The 18,191-nt window shown below is 69.6% G+C and overlaps 1 protein-coding gene and 1 long non-coding RNA gene across 3 annotated transcripts in view; one reads left to right on the top strand and one right to left on the bottom strand.

The window, feature by feature from the left end:
* MYBPC2 (myosin binding protein C2) overlaps window positions 1-18,191 on the bottom strand; it is a 35,037-nt gene that overhangs the window by 10,700 nt on the left and 6,146 nt on the right. For both annotated transcript variants that reach the window (XM_064499528.1, XM_064499527.1), the window contains exons 7-21: window positions 17,775-17,823; window positions 17,068-17,127; window positions 15,742-15,935; window positions 14,502-14,634; window positions 13,733-13,857; window positions 13,539-13,644; window positions 10,804-10,970; window positions 9,519-9,684; window positions 8,072-8,178; window positions 7,208-7,237; window positions 6,945-7,084; window positions 5,429-5,588; window positions 3,030-3,134; window positions 2,742-2,930; window positions 322-456 (exon numbers count right to left, since the gene is read on the bottom strand). In XM_064499528.1, the coding sequence (XP_064355598.1) occupies window positions 322-456; window positions 2,742-2,930; window positions 3,030-3,134; window positions 5,429-5,588; window positions 6,945-7,084; window positions 7,208-7,237; window positions 8,072-8,178; window positions 9,519-9,684; window positions 10,804-10,970; window positions 13,539-13,644; window positions 13,733-13,857; window positions 14,502-14,634; window positions 15,742-15,935; window positions 17,068-17,127; window positions 17,775-17,823 (1,866 nt within the window). The remainder of the gene's footprint in view (window positions 1-321; window positions 457-2,741; window positions 2,931-3,029; window positions 3,135-5,428; window positions 5,589-6,944; window positions 7,085-7,207; window positions 7,238-8,071; window positions 8,179-9,518; window positions 9,685-10,803; window positions 10,971-13,538; window positions 13,645-13,732; window positions 13,858-14,501; window positions 14,635-15,741; window positions 15,936-17,067; window positions 17,128-17,774; window positions 17,824-18,191) is intronic.
* Window positions 373-7,028, top strand: LOC135324079 (uncharacterized). Its single transcript, XR_010385450.1, has 4 exons — window positions 373-433; window positions 1,376-2,925; window positions 5,384-5,558; window positions 6,964-7,028. It is a non-coding gene; the product is annotated as an uncharacterized LOC135324079 (long non-coding RNA).

Raw genomic sequence — 18,191 nt, 5'->3', positions numbered from 1 at the left:
TTGGGGGGCACAGGATTAGGAAGGAGTAGGATTGGGGGGCACAGAACTGGGGGGGCATGGGATTAGGGGCATGGGATTGGGGTGTACAGGGTTGGTATGGGGCTGGGGGTGTGGGATTGGGGGGCACGGGGCTGGGGGGCAGGGGTTATGGGGCTGGGGGCAGGGCCACGGGGGGCAGGTTTGGGGGTGGCATCCTGGGGGGGGGGGCAAAGAGCACCGGGCCACAGGCTCGGGGTGGGGGGGTCCCCCCGCCGCGGGGGGGGGGGGAGGAGGGGCGCCCCGCCGTGGGGCAGGGCCCCCGCCGTGGGGCGCCCCACTCACAGCCCTCGCGGCAGTACTCCACCAGGTAGCCGTCGATGCCCCCCGCGCCCACCCGCTCGGGCGGGCGCCACTTGAGGGTGGCCGTGGTGTCGGTGACGTCCTCCAGCGTCAGGTGGGTGGGCTCGCTCGTGGGGGCTGGCGGGGGGGACGGGGACACAGCGCCGTGACCCCCCCCGGCAGCGCCCCGCGTCACCCCACGGGGCGCCCCAGACCCCCGGGGCGGGCCCAGACCCCCAGGGGTGCCCCAAACCTCCAGGGGTGCTCCTAGACCCCCCAGGGGTGCTCTCAGACCCACATGGGTGCTCCTAGACCCCCCATAGGTGTTCCCAGACCCCCAGGGGTGCTCCAGACCCCCATGGGTGCTCCTAGACCCCCCAGGGGTGCTCCAGACCCCCCATGGGTGCTCCAGACCCCCATAGGTGCTCCTAGACCCCCAGGGGTGCCCCAAACCTCCAGGGGTGCTCCTAGACCCCCCAGGGGTGCTCCAGACCCCCATGGGTGCTCTCAGACCCCCATGGGTGCTCCTAGACCCCCCCCATAGGTGCTCCTAGACCTCATGGGTGCTCCAGACCCCCATGGGTGCTCCTAGACTCCATGGGTGCTCCTAGACCCCCAGGGGTGCTCTCAGACCCCCATGGGTGCTCTCAGACCCCCATGGGTGTTGCTAGACCCCCCCCATAGGTGCTCCTAGACCTCATGGGTGCTCCAGACCCCCATGGGTGCTCCTAGACTCCATGGGTGCTCCTAGACCCCCAGGGGTGCTCTCAGACCCCCATGGGTGCTCCTAGACCCCCCATGGGTGCTCCTAGACCCCATGGGTGTTGCTAGACCCCCCCATAGGTGCTCCTAGACCCCCATGGGTGCTCCTAGACCTCATGGGTGCTCCTAGACCCCCCAGGGGTGCTCCAGACCCCCATGGGTGCTCCTGGATCCCAGGGGTGTCCCCAACTCCCACATGGGTGGGACCCCAGACCCCCAGAGGAATCCCCCGAACCTTCTCCCGGACCCCCAACCCCCTCCTGGTACCCCCGAAACCCCTCTGCTCTCTCCATAGGATCCTCCAGCCCCACAGCGGGTCACCCCAGACCTCCAGGCGGACCCCCAGACCCCCAGGAGAACCCCCCAGACCTCGTCCCGGACCCCCAACTCCATCCTGGACCCCCCAACCCCCCCGCTCCCTCCCCGCGCCCCCCCAGCCCCACAGCAGGTCACCCCAGACCTCCAGGCGGACCCCCGGACCCCCAGGAGAACCCCTTGAACCTTCTCCCGGACCACCAAACCCCCTCCTTGCTCCCCCAACCCCCCCTGCTCCCTCCCCGCGTCCCCCCAGCCCCACAGCAGGTCACCCCAGACCTCCAGGCGGACCCCCAGACCCCCAGAAGAACCCCTTGAACCTTCTCCCGGACCACCAAACCCCCTCCTTGCTCCCCCAAGCCCCCCTGCTCCCTCCCCGCGTCCCCCCAGCCCCACAGCGGGTCACCCCAGACCTCCAGGCGGACCCCCAGACCCCCAGAAGAACCCCTTGAACCTTCTCCCGGACCACCAAACCCCCTCCTTGCTCCCCCAACCCCCCCTGCTCCCTCCCCGCGCCCCCCCAGCCCCACAGCAGGTCACCCCAGACCTCCAGGCGGACCCCCAGACCCCCAGAAGAACCCCTTGAACCTTCTCCCGGACCACCAAACCCCCTCCTTGCTCCCCCAACCCCCCCTGCTCCCTCCCCGCGTCCCCCCAGCCCCACAGCAGGTCACCCCAGACCTCCAGGCGGACCCCAGACCCCCAGGAGAACCCCCCAGACCTTCTCCCAGACCACCAAACCCCCTCCTGGACCCCCCCAACCCCCCCTGCTCCCTCCCCGCGCCCCCCCAGCCCCACAGCAGGTCACCCCAGACCTCCAGGCGGACCCCCAGACCCCCAGAAGAACCCCTTGAACCTTCTCCCGGACCACCAAACCCCCTCCTTGCTCCCCCAACCCCCCCTGCTCCCTCCCCGCGTCCCCCCAGCCCCACAGCGGGTCACCCCAGACCTCCAGGCGGACCCCCAGACCCCCAGAAGAACCCCTTGAACCTTCTCCCGGACCACCAAACCCCCTCCTTGCTCCCCCAACCCCCCCTGCTCCCTCCCCGCGCCCCCCAGCCCCACAGCGGGTCACCCCAGACCCCCAGGCAGACCCCCAGACCCCCAGGAGAACCCCTTGAACCTTCTCCCGGACCACCAAACCCCCTCCTGGACCCCCCCAACCCCCCCCGCTCCCTCCCCGCGCCCCCCCAGCCCCACAGCAGGTCACCCCAGACCCCCAGGCGGACCCCCAGACCCCCAGAAGAACCCCTTGAACCTTCTCCCGGACCACCAAACCCCCTCCTTGCTCCCCCAAGCCCCCCCAGCCCCCCGGGCAGCCCCCCCCCCCGCGGCGCGGCCCCCACCGATGGGCATGAAGGGCTGCGTGTTGTGGCTGGGCTGGGAGATGCCGATGGCGTTGACGGCGAAGACGCGCATCTCGTAGAGGACGCCCTCGATCATCTTGGTGGACTCGTAGCTGGTGCCCGCGTAGACCTCAAAGTTGACCTTCATCCAGCGCATGGAGCCCTTCTTCTTGCGCTCGATGAGGTAGCCTGCGGGGCCGGGCACACGCGTGGGGGGGACGCCCGCGTGCTGGGGGGGGGGGGGACGCGCGCGGGCAGGGGGACCGGCGCGGCGGCGTCCCCACTCACCGGTCACGGGCTGTCCCCCGTCGTACTTGGGGGGCTCCCACGCCAGCACGGCCCAGTCCTCCCCCACCGAGGTGATGCGCACCGCCTCGGGGGGGTCGGGCACGTCTGCGGGGACACGCGGGGACATGTGCTGGCACGGGGGGACACGCGCCGTGGCCACCCCGGCCCCAGCCACCCCGCGGCCTTGTCCCCAACTGGACCCTGTCCCCCCGTCCCTGTCCCCAGCCACCGAGTGTCCCTGTCCCCAGCCAGACCCTGTCCCCCCATCCCTGTCCCCAGCCACCGAGTGTCCCTGTCCCCAGCCAGACCCTGTCCCCCCGTCCCTGTCCCCAGCCACCGAGTGTCCCTGTCCCCAGCCAGACCCTGTCCCTCCGTCCCTGTCCCCAGCCACCGAGTGTCCCTGTCCCCAGCCAGACCCTGTCCCTCCGTCCCTGTCCCCAGCCACTGAGTGTCCCTGTCCCCAGCCAGACCCTGTCCCCCCGTCCCTGTCCCCAGCCACCAAGTGTCCCTGTCCCCAACCAGACCCTGTCCCCCCATCCCTGTCCCCAGCCACCGAGTGTCCCTGTCCCCAGCCAGACCCTGTCCCCCCCATCCCTGTCCCCAGCCACCAAGTGTCCCTGTCCCCAGCCAGACCCTGTCCCCCCATCCCTGTCCCCAGCCACCGAGTGTCCCTGTCCCCAGCCAGACCCTGTCCCCCCATCCCTGTCCCCAGCCACCGAGTGTCCCTGTCCCCAACCAAACCCTGTCCCCCCATCCCTGTCCCCAGCCACCGAGTGTCCCTGTCCCCAACCAGACCCTGTCCCCCCATCCCTGTCCCCAGCCAGATCCTGTCCCCAGCCAGACCCTGTCCCCCCCATCCCTGTCCCCAGCCACCAAGTGTCCCTGTCCCCAGCCAGACCCTGTCCCCCCATCCCTGTCCCCAGCCACCGAGTGTCCCTGTCCCCAACCAGACCCTGTCCCCCCATCCCTGTCCCCAGCCACCGAGTGTCCCTGTCCCCAGCCAGACCCTGTCCCCCCGTCCCTGTCCCCAGCCACCGAGTGTCCCTGTCCCCAGCCAGACCCTGTCCCCCCGTCCCTGTCCCCAGCCACCGAGTGTCCCTGTCCCCAGCCAGACCCTGTCCCTCCGTCCCTGTCCCCAGCCACCGAGTGTCCCTGTCCCCAGCCAGACCCTGTCCCCCCGTCCCTGTCCCCAGCCACCAAGTGTCCCTGTCCCCAACCAGACCCTGTCCCCCCATCCCTGTCCCCAGCCACCGAGTGTCCCTGTCCCCAGCCAGACCCTGTCCCCCCCATCCCTGTCCCCAGCCACCAAGTGTCCCTGTCCCCAGCCAGACCCTGTCCCCCATCCCTGTCCCCAGCCACCGAGTGTCCCTGTCCCCAGCCAGACCCTGTCCCCCCATCCCTGTCCCCAGCCACCGAGTGTCCCTGTCCCCAACCAGACCCTGTCCCCCCATCCCTGTCCCCAGCCACCGAGTGTCCCTGTCCCCAGCCAGACCCTGTCCCCCCGTCCCTGTCCCCAGCCACCAAGTGTCCCTGTCCCCAACCAGACCCTGTCCCCCCATCCCTGTCCCCAGCCACCGAGTGTCCCTGTCCCCAGCCAGACCCTGTCCCCCCCATCCCTGTCCCCAGCCACCAAGTGTCCCTGTCCCCAGCCAGACCCTGTCCCCCCATCCCTGTCCCCAGCCACCGAGTGTCCCTGTCCCCAACCAGACCCTGTCCCCCCATCCCTGTCCCCAGCCAGATCCTGTCCCCAGCCAGACCCTGTCCCCCCCATCCCTGTCCCCAGCCACCAAGTGTCCCTGTCCCCAGCCAGACCCTGTCCCCCCATCCCTGTCCCCAGCCACCGAGTGTCCCTGTCCCCAACCAGACCCTGTCCCCCCATCCCTGTCCCCAGCCACCGAGTGTCCCTGTCCCCAGCCAGACCCTGTCCCCCCGTCCCTGTCCCCAGCCAGATCCTGTCCCCAGCCACCGAGTGTCCCTGTCCCCAGCCACCCCGTGTCCCTGTCCCTGACCGCAGCCACCCCGTGTCCCTATCTCCAGCCACCCCATGTCCCTGTCCCCAACCAGACCCTGTCCCCCATCTCTGTCCCCAGCCAAGTGTCCCTGTCCTTGTCCCCAGCCACCCCATGGCCTTGTCCCCAACCAGACCCTGTCCCCCCGTCCCTGTCCCCAGCCACCAAGTGTCCCTCTCCCCAGCCACCCCGTGTCCCTGTCTGCCAGGCCCCATGTCCCTGTGTCCCCATCCCCAGCCACCCCGTGTCCCCGTGTCCCCATCCTCATCCCCATCCCCAGCCACCCCGTGTCCCCCAGGCCCCGCGTCCCTGTCCCCAACCCTGTCCCCACCCCATGTCCCCCAGGCCCGGCGTCCCTGTCCCCAGCCCGCGTCCCCGTCCCCTGCTTACCGACCACCTTGATGAAGAGGACGGCGGAGTCCTCGCCGACGGGGTTGGTCACCTTGATGGTGTAGCGCGCCTCGTCCCCGCGCTCGGCGCTCTCGATGACGAAGCTGCTCAGCTCCTTCTCCTCCTCGATGTGCGCCCGGCCCTCCTTCTCCGCGAACACCTGGGCACGCGCCGCGGGGACATGGGGACACGCCGCGGGGACGTGGGACGCGCCGCGGGGACGTGGGGACGTGGGCATGCGGCGCGGGGACACGGGGACGCAGGGGCACAGGGACGCAGCATGGAGAAGTGGGGACGTGGCATGGGGGCACGGGGATGCGTTGGGGGACGTGGGGACATGGCATGGGGACACAAGGGACACAGGGACGTGGCACAGGGACATGGGGATGCAGGGGTGTGGGGACATGGCATGGGGGCAGGGGAATGCGTCGGGGGACGTGGAGATGGCACAGGGACATGGGGACGTGGCATGGGGGCACATGGATGCATCAGGGGGACATGGGGACACGTCATGGGGATACAAGGGACATGGGGACACGGCACAGGGACATGGGGACATGGCATGGGGGCACACGGATGCATCAGGGGGACATGGGGACACGTCATGGGGATACAAGGGACATGGGGACACGGCACAGGGACATGGGGACATGGCATGGGGGCACACGGATGCATCAGGAGGACATGGGGACACGTCATGGGGATACAAGGGACATGGGGACACGGCACAGGGACATGGGGATGTGGCGTGGGGGCACATGGATGCATCAGGGGGACGTAGGGACATGGCACAGGGACACAAGACACGGCACAGGGACATGGGGACGTGGCATGGGGGCACATGGATGCATCAGGGGGACATGGGGACACATCATGGGGATACAAGGGACATGGGGACACGGCACAGGGACATGGGGACGTGGCATGGGGGCACACGGATGCATCAGGGGGACATGGGGACACGTCATGGGGATACAAGGGACATGGGGACACAGCACAGGGACACGGGGACATGGCATGGGGGCACATGGATGCATCAGGGGGACGTAGGGACATGGCACAGGGACACAAGACACGGCACAGGGACATGGGGACGTGGCATGGGGACATGGGGATGCATCAGGGGCATGTAGGGACATGTCTTGGGGACACAAGGGACAAGGGGACACGGGGACGTGGCATGGGGGCACAGGGATGCTCCCCATCAGGGGGACGTGGGAACATGTCACAGGCACACAAGGGACATGGGGACGCGGCATGGGGACATGGGGATGCGGCATGGGGGCACGGGGACGCATCAGGGACACGTGAGGACATGTCACGGGGACACAAGGGACACGGGGACATGACATGGGGACACGCAGCTGCACCGGGGGTCTCGGGGACACGCCGGGGGACGCGGCAGACCCGACGCCGCACGGGCCCCGGGGAGGCGGGCGCTGCCAGGGAGGGGGACGTGGGGACGCGCGGGGGGGGGGGGGTGACAGGGTGCCCCGGTGTCCCCGCGGGCGGTCACCTCGTCCCCCTTGGTCCAGGTGACGGTGGGCGCCGGCTCGCCGGAGATGGGCACGTCCAGGCGCAGCTTGTTGCCCGCCACCACCACGATGGTGTTCTCGGCCGTCTTCCCCGAGCAGTCCAGGTGGATCTTGGGGGGCTCTGGGGGGGGGGGACAGTGCCGTGAGCTTCCCCGGACGGTGCCCTGCAGCCCTGACCCCCCCCCCGCCGTGCCACCCCCCCCGGACCCCCGCTTTTGTGTCCCCCCCCGTCCCCCCGGCTCACCTTGCTTGGGGACGTACTCGACCTTGATCTCTGCAGGCACAGGGAGGAAAGGGTTAATGGGGGGGCTCCAGGACCCCCCCCCCAGGGCCACCGGTGTCCCCAAATGGCACCTGGGACCCCCCCAATGCCACCGGTGTCCCCAAATGGTGCCTCAAGACCCCCCCAGTGCCACTGGTGTCCCCACATGGCGCCCTGGGACCCCCCCCAGGGCCACTGGTGTCCCCACATGGCGCCCCGAGACCCCCCCAATGCTACCAGTGTCCCCAAACGGCACCCCAGGACCCCCCCAACACCACCGGTGTCCCCAAATGGCATGCCGGGACCCCCTCAGTGCCACCAGTGTCCCCAAATGGTGCCCCAAGACCCCCCCCCAGTGCCACCGGTGTCCCCAAACGGCACCCCGAGACCCCCCCAGTGCTGCTGGTGTCCCCAAATGGCACCCCAGGACCCCCCTAATGCTACCAGTGTCCCCAAAGGGCACCCAAGACCCCTCCAGGGCCACCGGTGTCCCCACATGGCGCCCTGGGACCCCCCCATCGCCACTGGTGTCCCCAAAGGGCACCCAGGGACCCCCCGCCAGTGCTGCGAGCTTCCCCGCAGGGTGTCCTGACCCCCCACCCCAGCGCTGCGAGCTTCCCCGGGCAGTGCCCCGTGCCCCCCCCTCGTGCTGTGAGCTTCCCCGGGCAGTGCCCCGTGTCCCCCCCCCCCGTGCTGCGAGCTTCCCCGGGCAGTGCCCCGTGCCCCCCCCCCGTGCTGCGAGCTTCCCCGGGCGGTGCCCCGTGTCCCCCCCCCGTGCTGCGAGCTTCCCCGGGCGGTGCCCCGTGCCCCCCCCCATGCTGCGAGCTTCCCCGGGCAGTGGCGCACCCAGGAAGTTGAGCTTGGCGGAGAGGGAGAGCGCGTAGCCGTCGGGGATGAAGGTGTAGTCGCCCTCGTCCTCGGGGCGCACGTCGTCGATCACCAGCTTGTGGCACCTGCGGGCACCCGGGCGCTGCGAGCTTCCTCCCGCAGTGCCCCTGGGGGGCTGCGAGCTTCCCCCTGCGGTGCCCTAGGGCTGCGAGCTTCCTCCCACGGTGCCCTGGGGCTGCGAGCTTCCCCCCGCGGTGCCCTAGGGGCTGCGAGCTTCCCCCCACGGTGCCCTGGGGGCTGCGAGCTTCCCCCCATGGTGCCCTGAGGCTGCGAGCTTCCTCCCGCGGTGCCCTAGGGGCTGCAAGCTTCCTCCCACGGTGCCCTGGGGCTGCGAGCTTCCCCCCACGGTGCCCTAGGGGCTGCGAGCTTCCCCCTGCGGTGCCCTGAGGCTGCGAGCTTCCCCCCGCGGTGCCCTAGGGGCTGCGAGCTTCCCCCTGCGGTGCCCTGGGGCTGCGAGCTTCCCCCCACAGTGCCCTGGGGACTGCGAGCTTCCCCCCACGGTGGCCCAGGTGCTGCAAGCTTCCCCCCATGGTGCCCCAGGTGCTGTGAGCTTCCTCCCGCGGTGCCCTGGGGCTGCGAGCTTCCCCCCACAGTGCCCTGGGGACTGCGAGCTTCCCCCGTGGTGCCCCAGGTGCTGCGCGCTTCCCCGACGGTGCCCCAGGGGCTGTGAGCTTCCTCCCACGGTGCCCTGGGGGCTGCGAGCTTCCCCCCGCAGTGCCCTGGGGCTGTGAGCTTCCCCCACGGTGCCCCAGGTGCTGTGAGCTTCCCCCCACAGTGCCCTGGGGACTGCGAGCTTCCCCCGTGGTGCCCCAGGTGCTGCGAGCTTCCCCGACGGTGCCCCAGGGGCTGTGAGCTTCCTCCCACGGTGCCCTGGGTGCTGTGAGCTTCCCCCCGCGGTGCCCTAGGGGCTGTGAGCTTCCTCCCACGGTGCCCTGGGGCTGCGAGCTTCCCCCCGCGGTGCCCTAGGGGCTGCGAGCTTCCCCCCGCAGTGCCCTAGGGGCTGCGAGCTTCCCCCCACGGTGCCCTGGGGGCTGCGAGCTTCCCCCCACGGTGCCCTGGGGGCTGCGAGCTTCCCCCCACGGTGCCCTAGGGGCTGCGAGCTTCCCCCTGCGGTGCCCTGGGGCTGCGAGCTTCCCCCCGCAGTGCCCTGAGGCTGCGAGCTTCCCCCTACAGTGCCCTGGGGGCTGTGAGCTTCCCCCCACGGTGCCCTAGGGGCTGCGAGCTTCCCCCCGCGGTGCCCTAGGGGCTGCGAGCTTCCCCCTACAGTGCCCTGGGGGCTGCGAGCTTCCTCCCGCAGTGCCCTGGGGGCTGCAAGCTGCCCCGTGTGGTGCCCCGGGGTGCTGTGAGCTTCCCCGCGCGGTGCCCCAGGTGCTGCGAGCTTCCCCCCACGGTGCCGCGGCCCCACCTGCCCGTGTGGGAGATGTGGATGCGCTTGCTGGGCCGGACCTCGACGCCGTTCTTGTACCACTTGCCGGTGACCTTCTCGTCGGAGACCTCGCACTTGAACACCGCCTGCTCGGCCGCCTTCACCGTCAGGTCCGCGATGTCCTGCAGCACCTCCAGCTTCTTCTCTGCCGGGGGGGGGGGCACAGCGGGTTGGGGGGGCACGACGGGCACCCGCCACCCTGCGCCCCGTGGATCCCCCCCACCGCCACCCCTCTGCACCCCAGGGACCCCCCCTGCACCCCCAGACCCCCCTGGACACCCCAGGGACTCCCCCTGCAACCCAAGACCCCCCTGGACACCCCAGGGACCCCCCAGGGACACCCCTGCAGCCCCAGACCCCCCTGGACAGCCCAGGGACCCCCCCCTGCACCCCCAGCCCCCCCTGGACACCCCAGGGACTCCCCCTGCACCCCCAGACCCCCCTGGACACCCCAGGGACCCCCCAGGGACACCCCTACACCCCAAGGACCCCCTGGACAGCCCAGGGACCCCCCCTGCACCCCCAGATCCCCCTGGACACCCCAGGGACCCCCCCTGCAGCCCAAGACCCCCCTGGACACCCCAGGGACCCCCCAGGGACCCCCCCTACACCCCAAGGACCCCCTGGACAGCCCAGGGACCCCCCTTGCACCCCCAGACCCCCCTGGACCCCCCAGGGACCCCCCAGAGACCCCCCTACAGCCCAAGGACCCCCTGGATACCCCAGGGACCCCCCTTGCACCCCCTGACCCCCCTCGGACACCCCAGGGACCCCCCCACACCTGCAGGACCCCCCCCGATACTCCAGGGCCCCCTGGGCACCCCCCAATCACCTCTGGGACCCCCAGACACACTCCAGACCCCCCAGGACCCCCCCAGGAACCCCTCCTGCCTTCCCCAAACACCCCTCGCACCCCTGGGACCCCCCCCAGGGACCCCCCCAGACATGCCAGACCCCTCGGACTTCCCCTGAGACCCCCTGGCCACCCCCAGCACACCTGGGCACCCCTCCCGACACCCCAGGGATCTCCCGGACATCCCCCGGGACCCCTGGGACCCCCAGGTCCTCCTGGACACCCCCATCACCCCACCACCTTCCGGAGACCCCAGCCACCTCCGAGACACTCCCTGCACCCCTAAGACCCCCCCGACATCCCCTGGGACCCCCAGCCATCCCCCAGCACCCACAGGACCTCCTCGGGGACCTCGGGGACACCCCCGTCACCCCCCCCAAACACCCTCCGGGACCCTCCAGGGCTCCCCACCTTCCACGATGACCTCGGCCTCGCTCTCGCCCCCGTTGGTCATGACCTTGTAGCGGCCCGTGTCCTCCTTGGTGGCCTCGTTGATGATGAGGTAGTGCTTCTTGCCGTCCTTCTTGAAGCGGTACTTGAAGGCCTCCTCCCGCGTGAGCTCCACCCCGTCCTTCATCCTGCCGGGTGGACCCGCGGCGCGTGGGCGCAGGGACCCGCGACGGTGGCCACGGCCACGTCATGGTGGCCGCGAGCACGCGGACGGCAGGGACGGGCAGGCGGACGGCGGGCATGGACACGGGGACAGACATGGGACGGCAAGTATGGACCCATGCAGCAGATGTGGACGTGCACGTGGTGGGTTTGGACACGCGGTGTGTGGGGACGGACATGCGATGGTGGGGACGGACACGTGACAGCGAACGTGGACATGCAGATGGCAGGGATCAAAACGTGGTGGTGGGGATGGACACACAGGTGACAGGGATGGACATGGGATGGTGCAGATGGACACACAGACGGCAGGAAGGGACATGTGGTGGTGGGGATGGACACGCAGGTGACAGGGATGGACACGTGGTGGTGGGGATGGACACACAGATGGCAGGAAGGGACACGGGATGGTGGAGATGGACACACAGACGGCAGGAAGGGACACGGGATGGTGGAGATGGACACACAGATGGCAGGAAGGGACATGTGGTGGCGGGCATGGACACGCAGGTGACAGGGAGGGACACGGGATGGTGGAGATGGACACACAGACGGCAGGAAGGGACATGTGGTGGCGGGCATGGACACGCAGGTGACAGGAAGGGACACGGGATGGTGCAGATGGACACACAGACGGCAGGAAGGGACACGGGATGGTGGGCATGGACACGCAGGTGACAGGAAGGGACACGGGATGGTGGAGATGGACACACAGACGGCAGGAAGGGACATGTGGTGGCGGGCATGGACACGCAGGTGACAGGGATGGACACGGGATGGTGGAGATGGACACACAGACGGCAGGAAGGGACACGGGATGGTGGAGATGGACACACAGACGGCAGGAAGGGACACGTGGTGGTGGGGATGGACACGCAGGTGACAGGGATGGACACGGGATGGTGGAGATGGACACACAGATGGCAGGAAGGGACACGGGATGGTGGGCATGGACACGCAGGTGACAGGGATGGACACGGGATGGTGGAGATGGACACACAGATGGCAGGAAGGGACATGTGGTGGCGGGCATGGACACGCAGGTGACAGGGATGGACACGGGATGGTGGAGATGGACACACAGACGGCAGGAAGGGACACGGGATGGTGGAGATGGACACACAGACGGCAGGAAGGGACATGTGGTGGTGGGCATGGACACGCAGGTGACAGGGATGGACACGGGATGGTGCAGATGGACACACAGATGGCAGGAAGGGACACGGGATGGTGGAGATGGACACACAGACGGCAGGAAGGGACATGTGGTGGCGGGCATGGACACGCAGGTGACAGGGAGGGACACGGGATGGTGGAGATGGACACACAGACGGCAGGAAGGGACATGTGGTGGCGGGCATGGACACGCAGGTGACAGGGATGGACACGGGATGGTGGAGATGGACACACAGACGGCAGGAAGGGACATGTGGTGGCGGGCATGGACACGCAGGTGACAGGGAGGGACACGGGATGGTGGAGATGGACACACAGATGGCAGGAAGGGACATGTGGTGGCGGGCATGGACACGCAGGTGACAGGGATGGACATGGGATGGTGGAGATGGACACACAGACGGCAGGAAGGGACATGTGGTGGCGGGCATGGACACGCAGGTGACAGGGAGGGACACGGGATGGTGGAGATGGACACACAGATGGCAGGAAGGGACATGTGGTGGCGGGCATGGACACGCAGGTGACAGGGAGGGACACGGGATGGTGGAGATGGACACACAGACGGCAGGAAGGGACATGTGGTGGCGGGCATGGACACGCAGGTGACAGGGAGGGACACGGGATGGTGCAGATGGACACACAGATGGCAGGAAGGGACATGTGGTGGCGGGCATGGACACGCAGGTGACAGGGATGGACACGGGATGGTGGAGATGGACACACAGACGGCAGGAAGGGACACGGGATGGTGGAGATGGACACACAGACGGCAGGAAGGGACATGTGGTGGTGGGGATGGACACGCAGGTGACAGGGATGGACACGGGATGGTGGAGATGGACACACAGATGGCAGGAAGGGACACGGGATGGTGGAGATGGACACACAGACGGCAGGAAGGGACACGTGGTGGTGGGGATGGACACGCAGGTGACAGGGATGGACACGGGATGGTGGAGATGGACACACAGATGGCAGGAAGGGACACGGGATGGTGGGCATGGACACGCAGGTGACAGGGAGGGACACGGGATGGTGGAGATGGACACACAGATGGCAGGAAGGGACATGTGGTGGCGGGCATGGACACGCAGGTGACAGGGATGGACACGGGATGGTGCAGATGGACACACAGACGGCAGGAAGGGACACGGGATGGTGGAGATGGACACACAGACGGCAGGGATGGACCTATGACAGTGGGCATGGACACGCAGAGGGCAGGGATGGACACGGGATGGCGGGCATGGACACCTGGACAGCGGCGCATTGGCCACACGGATGAGAAGGGGACGGACACGGAGAGAGACGGACACGCGGACACGAGGACCGGACACGCGCCGGGGACACGTTACCACATCACTTGAGCCCCCTCCTCGGACACCTCGGCCTCCAGCACCACGCGGTCGCCCACGAAGACCTGCTGGTCGTCCAGGCCCTTCATGACGGTCACGGGTGGCTCTGGAGGGGGGACACCGGCGGGGCGTCAGGGACGGGGACCCCGCCGCGGGGACCGCAGGGACCGCGGGGACCGCAGGGCCGCGCTCACCCTTGACGAAGACCTCGGTGAAGGACTTCTCGTCGTTGACGCGGCACTCGTAGGCGGCGTCATCGGCCAGCGAGCACTTGTGGATGGTGAGGATGCGCTTGAGGCCCACGTTCTCGAACACGTACCTGGGGGGACGCGGGGGGGACACGCGGTGGGGACAGCAACGGGGAGACGTGGGGACACGGGGAAGTGGGGGACACGGGGGGACACAGAGGCATGAGGGACATGGGACACATGGACACAAGAACGTGGGAGATATGGGGGGACACGGGGGGACAAAGGAGGAGACATGGGACATGGGGATGTGGAGGACACAGGGGGACACGGGGGGACACAGTGACACGGGGGGGGACGACACAGAATCAGAGCCAGGGCAGGAGCCTCCATGGGTCCTTGCAGACCCCCAGGCTCACCCCAGCCCCCCTCCTGCCCCCCAAATCCCCCTCCTGCCCCACTGCAGCCCCTCAGTATCTTCCCCTTCTGCCCCCAAGAGCCCCCCAAATCCCCCTCCAGTCCCCCAAGAGCTCCCCCAACCCCCCGTCCTGCCCCCCAGAGCCCCCCCAGGCCCCCAAATCCCCTTCTTGCCCCCCAGTACCCACCTCCTCCCCCCCCCCCGAGCCCCCAAACCACCCTCCTGCCCCACTCGGGACCCTCCTGCCCCCCAAGAGCCCACCAACCACTCTCCTACTCCCCTTGGGACCCTCCAGCCCCCCCAAGAGCCCCCCAAACCCCCCTCCTGCCCCACTCGGGCCCCCCCGGCCCCCCGTACTTGGTGCTGGGCTTGATGAGCTGCCCGTTCTTGTACCACTTGAGGGGCAGGTCGGGGTCGCTGAGCTCCACCACCAGCTTGATCTTGTTGCCCTTGTCCACCTGGTACGCCGGGTCCAGCTTGCGGACGAAGGCTGCGGCGCCCCGTCACCGTGGGCCACCGGTGTCCCCACGTCCCCACGTCCCCCGTGTCCCCCATCCCCACGTCCCCCCGTGGCCCCTCTTCTCCAGCCCTCCATGGTCCCCGTGTCCTCCACGTCTTCCATTCCCACATCCCTGTGTCCCCATGGTCCCCCCTCTCCAGTTCTCCGTGGTCCCCCATGTCCTCCATCCCCATGTCCCTGTGTCCCCGTGCTCCTCTTTCCCCAGTCCTCCATGGTCCCCCGTCCCCGTGTCCCCCCTTCCCCAGCCCTCCATGGTCCCCCATGTCCCCTGCGTCCCCTGTGTCCCCAGCCCCACGTCTCCCCCGTCTCTTGTGTCCCCATGGCCGCCCATTCCTCCAGCCCCAAGTCCCCCATGTCCCTTGCGTTGCCGTCTCTCGATGTCCCCGCATCTCCCCGTGTCCCTCCACGTCCCCACGCCCACCCATTCCCCCAGTCTCATGTCCCCCACGTCCCCCATGTCCCCCCGTGTCCCCTGTGCCCCCAGGTCCCTCAATGTCCCTGTGTCCCCCCACATCCCTGGTGCCCCCAGGTCCCTCGATGTCCCCCTGGCCCCCCCAGCCCCATATCCCTGTGTCCTCCCATGTCCCTGGTGCCCCCAGGTCCCTCGATGTCCCCCTGGCCCCCCCAGCCCCATGTCCCTGTGCCCCCCCACGTCCCCCATGCCCCCAGGTCCCTTGATGTCCCCTCTTCCCCAGCCCCATGTCCCTGTGCCCCCCCACGTCCCCCATGCCCCCAGGTCCCTTGATGTCCCCTCTTCCCCAGCCCCATGTCCCTGTGCCCCCCCACGTCCCACCACACCCCCACGCCCCCCCATTCCCTCGGCCCCACGTCCCTCCACGCCCCCCACATCCCCACGTCCCCCCAATGTCCTTGTGTCCCCCCACATCCCCGGTGCCCCCAGGTCCCTCGCTGTCCCCCCGACCCCCATCCCTATGTCTCTGTGTCCCATGTCCCACCACATCCCCACGTCCCCTCACTCCCTTGGCCTCCACGTCCCTCCCTGCCCCCCGCATCCCCGTGTCCCCCCAAGGTCCCCGTGTCCCCCCCAACGTCCCCGTCCCCCCCCGCCGCAGGCACCTTCGCTCTTCTTGGGCTCCACCTTGATCTTCTTGAGGCGCTTGAGCATGCCGCGCAGGTCGGTGATGCCGTACTGGAAGGCGATGCGCTCGTACTCGCTCTTCTTCGTCACCCCCTTGAGCAGCTCCCAGATCTCGGGCGGGAAGGGGTCGTCCTCGTCCTTCTTCTTCTTCTTCTCCTCCACCTGCACCTCCCTGCGGCGGCGGCGGCGGGCCCTCGCACGCGGCACACGCGCCACGGGCACCTCCCGCGCGCGGCCCTCGCACGGCCTCGCACGCGCGTATCGTGTGGCCTCGCACGCCCGCGGCCCTCGCACGGCCTCGTGTGCACCCCGCGCGGCCTCGCATGTGTGTGTCGTGCAGCCTTGCACACCCGCAGTCCTTGCACGGCCTCGTGCGTGCGCCTTGCACGGCCTCGCACGCCCACAGCCCTCGCACGGCCTCGCACGCGCGTATCGTGTGGCCTCGCACGCCCACGGCCCCTCGCACGGCCTCGTGTGCACCCCGCGCGGCCTCCCATGTGTGTGTCGCGCAGCCTTGCACACCTGCAGTCCTCGCACGGCCTCGCACGCGCGTATCGTGTGGCCTCGCACGCCCGCGGCCCTCGCACGGCCTCGTGTGCACCCCGCGCGGCCTCCCATGTGTGTGTCGTGCAGCCTTGCACACCCGCAGTCCTCGCACGGCCTCGCACGCGCGTATCGTGTGGCCTTGCACGCCCGCGGCCCTCGCACGGCCTCGTGCGTGTGCCTTGCACGGCCTCGCACGCCCGCGGCCCTCGCACGGCCTCGTGTGCACCCCGCGCGGCCTCGCATGTGTGTGTCGTGCAGCCTTGCACACCCGCAGTCCTCGCACGGGCTCGTGCGTGCGTCCTGCACGGCCTCGCACGCCCGCAGCCCCTCGCATGGTCTTGCACGCGCACATTGTGCGGTCTTGCACGCCTGTGGGCCCTTGCACAGCCTTGCACGCGCGTATCGTGTGGCCTCGCACGCCCACGGCCCCTCCCACGGCTTCGTGCGTGCGCCTTGCACGGCCTCACACACCCACAGCCCCTTGCATGGCCTCGTGCGTGCACTATGCACGGCCTCGCATGTGCACGGTCCCTTGCACGGCCTTGCACGTGCATGGCTCCTCGCACGGCCTCGTACGCACACCGGGCACGGCCTTGCACGCGTGCGCACCTTGCACGGCCTCGCACGCGCACGGCCGCTCGCACGGCCGCGTGCACCTGCTTCGCACGGCCCCCCGCACGAGCGCTTCCTTGCACAGCCCCACGCGTGCCCCTCGCACGCCCTCGCACGCCCTCGCACGCCCTCGCACGAGCACCCACCGCTTCTTGAGCAGGCCGCTGAAGTCCAGCTCGCCGGCCATGTCGCCCTTGGCTTCGCCCCTGCGGAGAGACGGGGGGAGCCCGGCGGGTGCTGGGGGGCCCTGGCGGGGGGGGGGGCACCCCAGGGTGGGGGGGGCGCAGGGGGTGATGGGGTTCAGGGGGGTCCCCTCGGTGTTTTGGGGGTCAGGGGGCCCCGGCGATGGGGTTTGGGGGGTCCCCAAGGTGCTTTGGGGGTCCCAGAGGTGAGACGGGGGTTGGGGGGGGGCCCTGGGGGAGTTGGTTTTTGGGGGGTCCCAAGGGTGAGATGGGGTTCGGGGGGGTCCCCAAGGTGGTCTGGGGTTTGGGGGGTCCCCAAGTGCGAGACAGGGCTGGGGGGGGACCCCAGGCTGAGCCGAGCATCGGGGGGGCCCCAAGGCGTATTGGGGTTCAGGGGGGCTCAAAGGGGGGATGGGGTTTGGGGGGGGCCCAGGCCATCGAAGGGGTCGGGGGGGGGTCCTCAGGCTATCGTGGGGTTTGGGGGGGTCCCTGGCCCATGGGGGGGTTTGGGGGGGCCCAGGCTCTGCTGGGGTCTGGGCGAGGTCCCTGGCCCATGGGGGGTTTTGGGGGGGGGTCCCCAGTCCATCAAAGGGGTCTGGGGGATCCCCAGGCTATGGGGGGGTTTCGGGGGGGTCCCCAAGCCATGGGGGGGGTTCGGGGGGGGCACTCACGTCCGTTTGAAGGCCTGCAGCACATTGTCCTTGTCATTGGGGCGGGGGGCTGCCAGACAGAGGGGAGCACGTGAGAACCCCCCCCAACATCTTTCCCCCCCCCCAAAACAGCTCCAGGGCCAGGCCCAGCCCTGTGGGGGGGGTCTGGGGGGGGGGAGCAGGGGTCCCGGGGGGGGTCCCAGGTCTGGGGGGGGTCCTGGGGGTTCCAGAAGGGGTCCTGGGTCTGGGGGGGGGTCCTGGGTCTGGGGGGGTCCTGGGGGAGGATTCCAGGTCCTGGGGGTCCCAGGGGTCCTGGGTGGTCACAGAGGGGGTCCTGAGTCCAGGGGGTCCTGGGTCCTGGGTCGGGGGGGGTCCCAGGGGTCCTGGGGGACACAGGACCAGGGGGGGTCCAAGGGAGGTCCCAGGGGGTCCTGGGTT

Source organism: Dromaius novaehollandiae, chromosome 31 (assembly GCF_036370855.1).
Source record: "Dromaius novaehollandiae isolate bDroNov1 chromosome 31, bDroNov1.hap1, whole genome shotgun sequence".
Lineage (NCBI taxonomy): Eukaryota > Metazoa > Chordata > Aves > Casuariiformes > Dromaiidae > Dromaius > Dromaius novaehollandiae.
The sequence above is the reverse complement of the archived record's forward strand: the minus strand, read 5'-3'. Positions and strand labels throughout refer to the sequence as shown.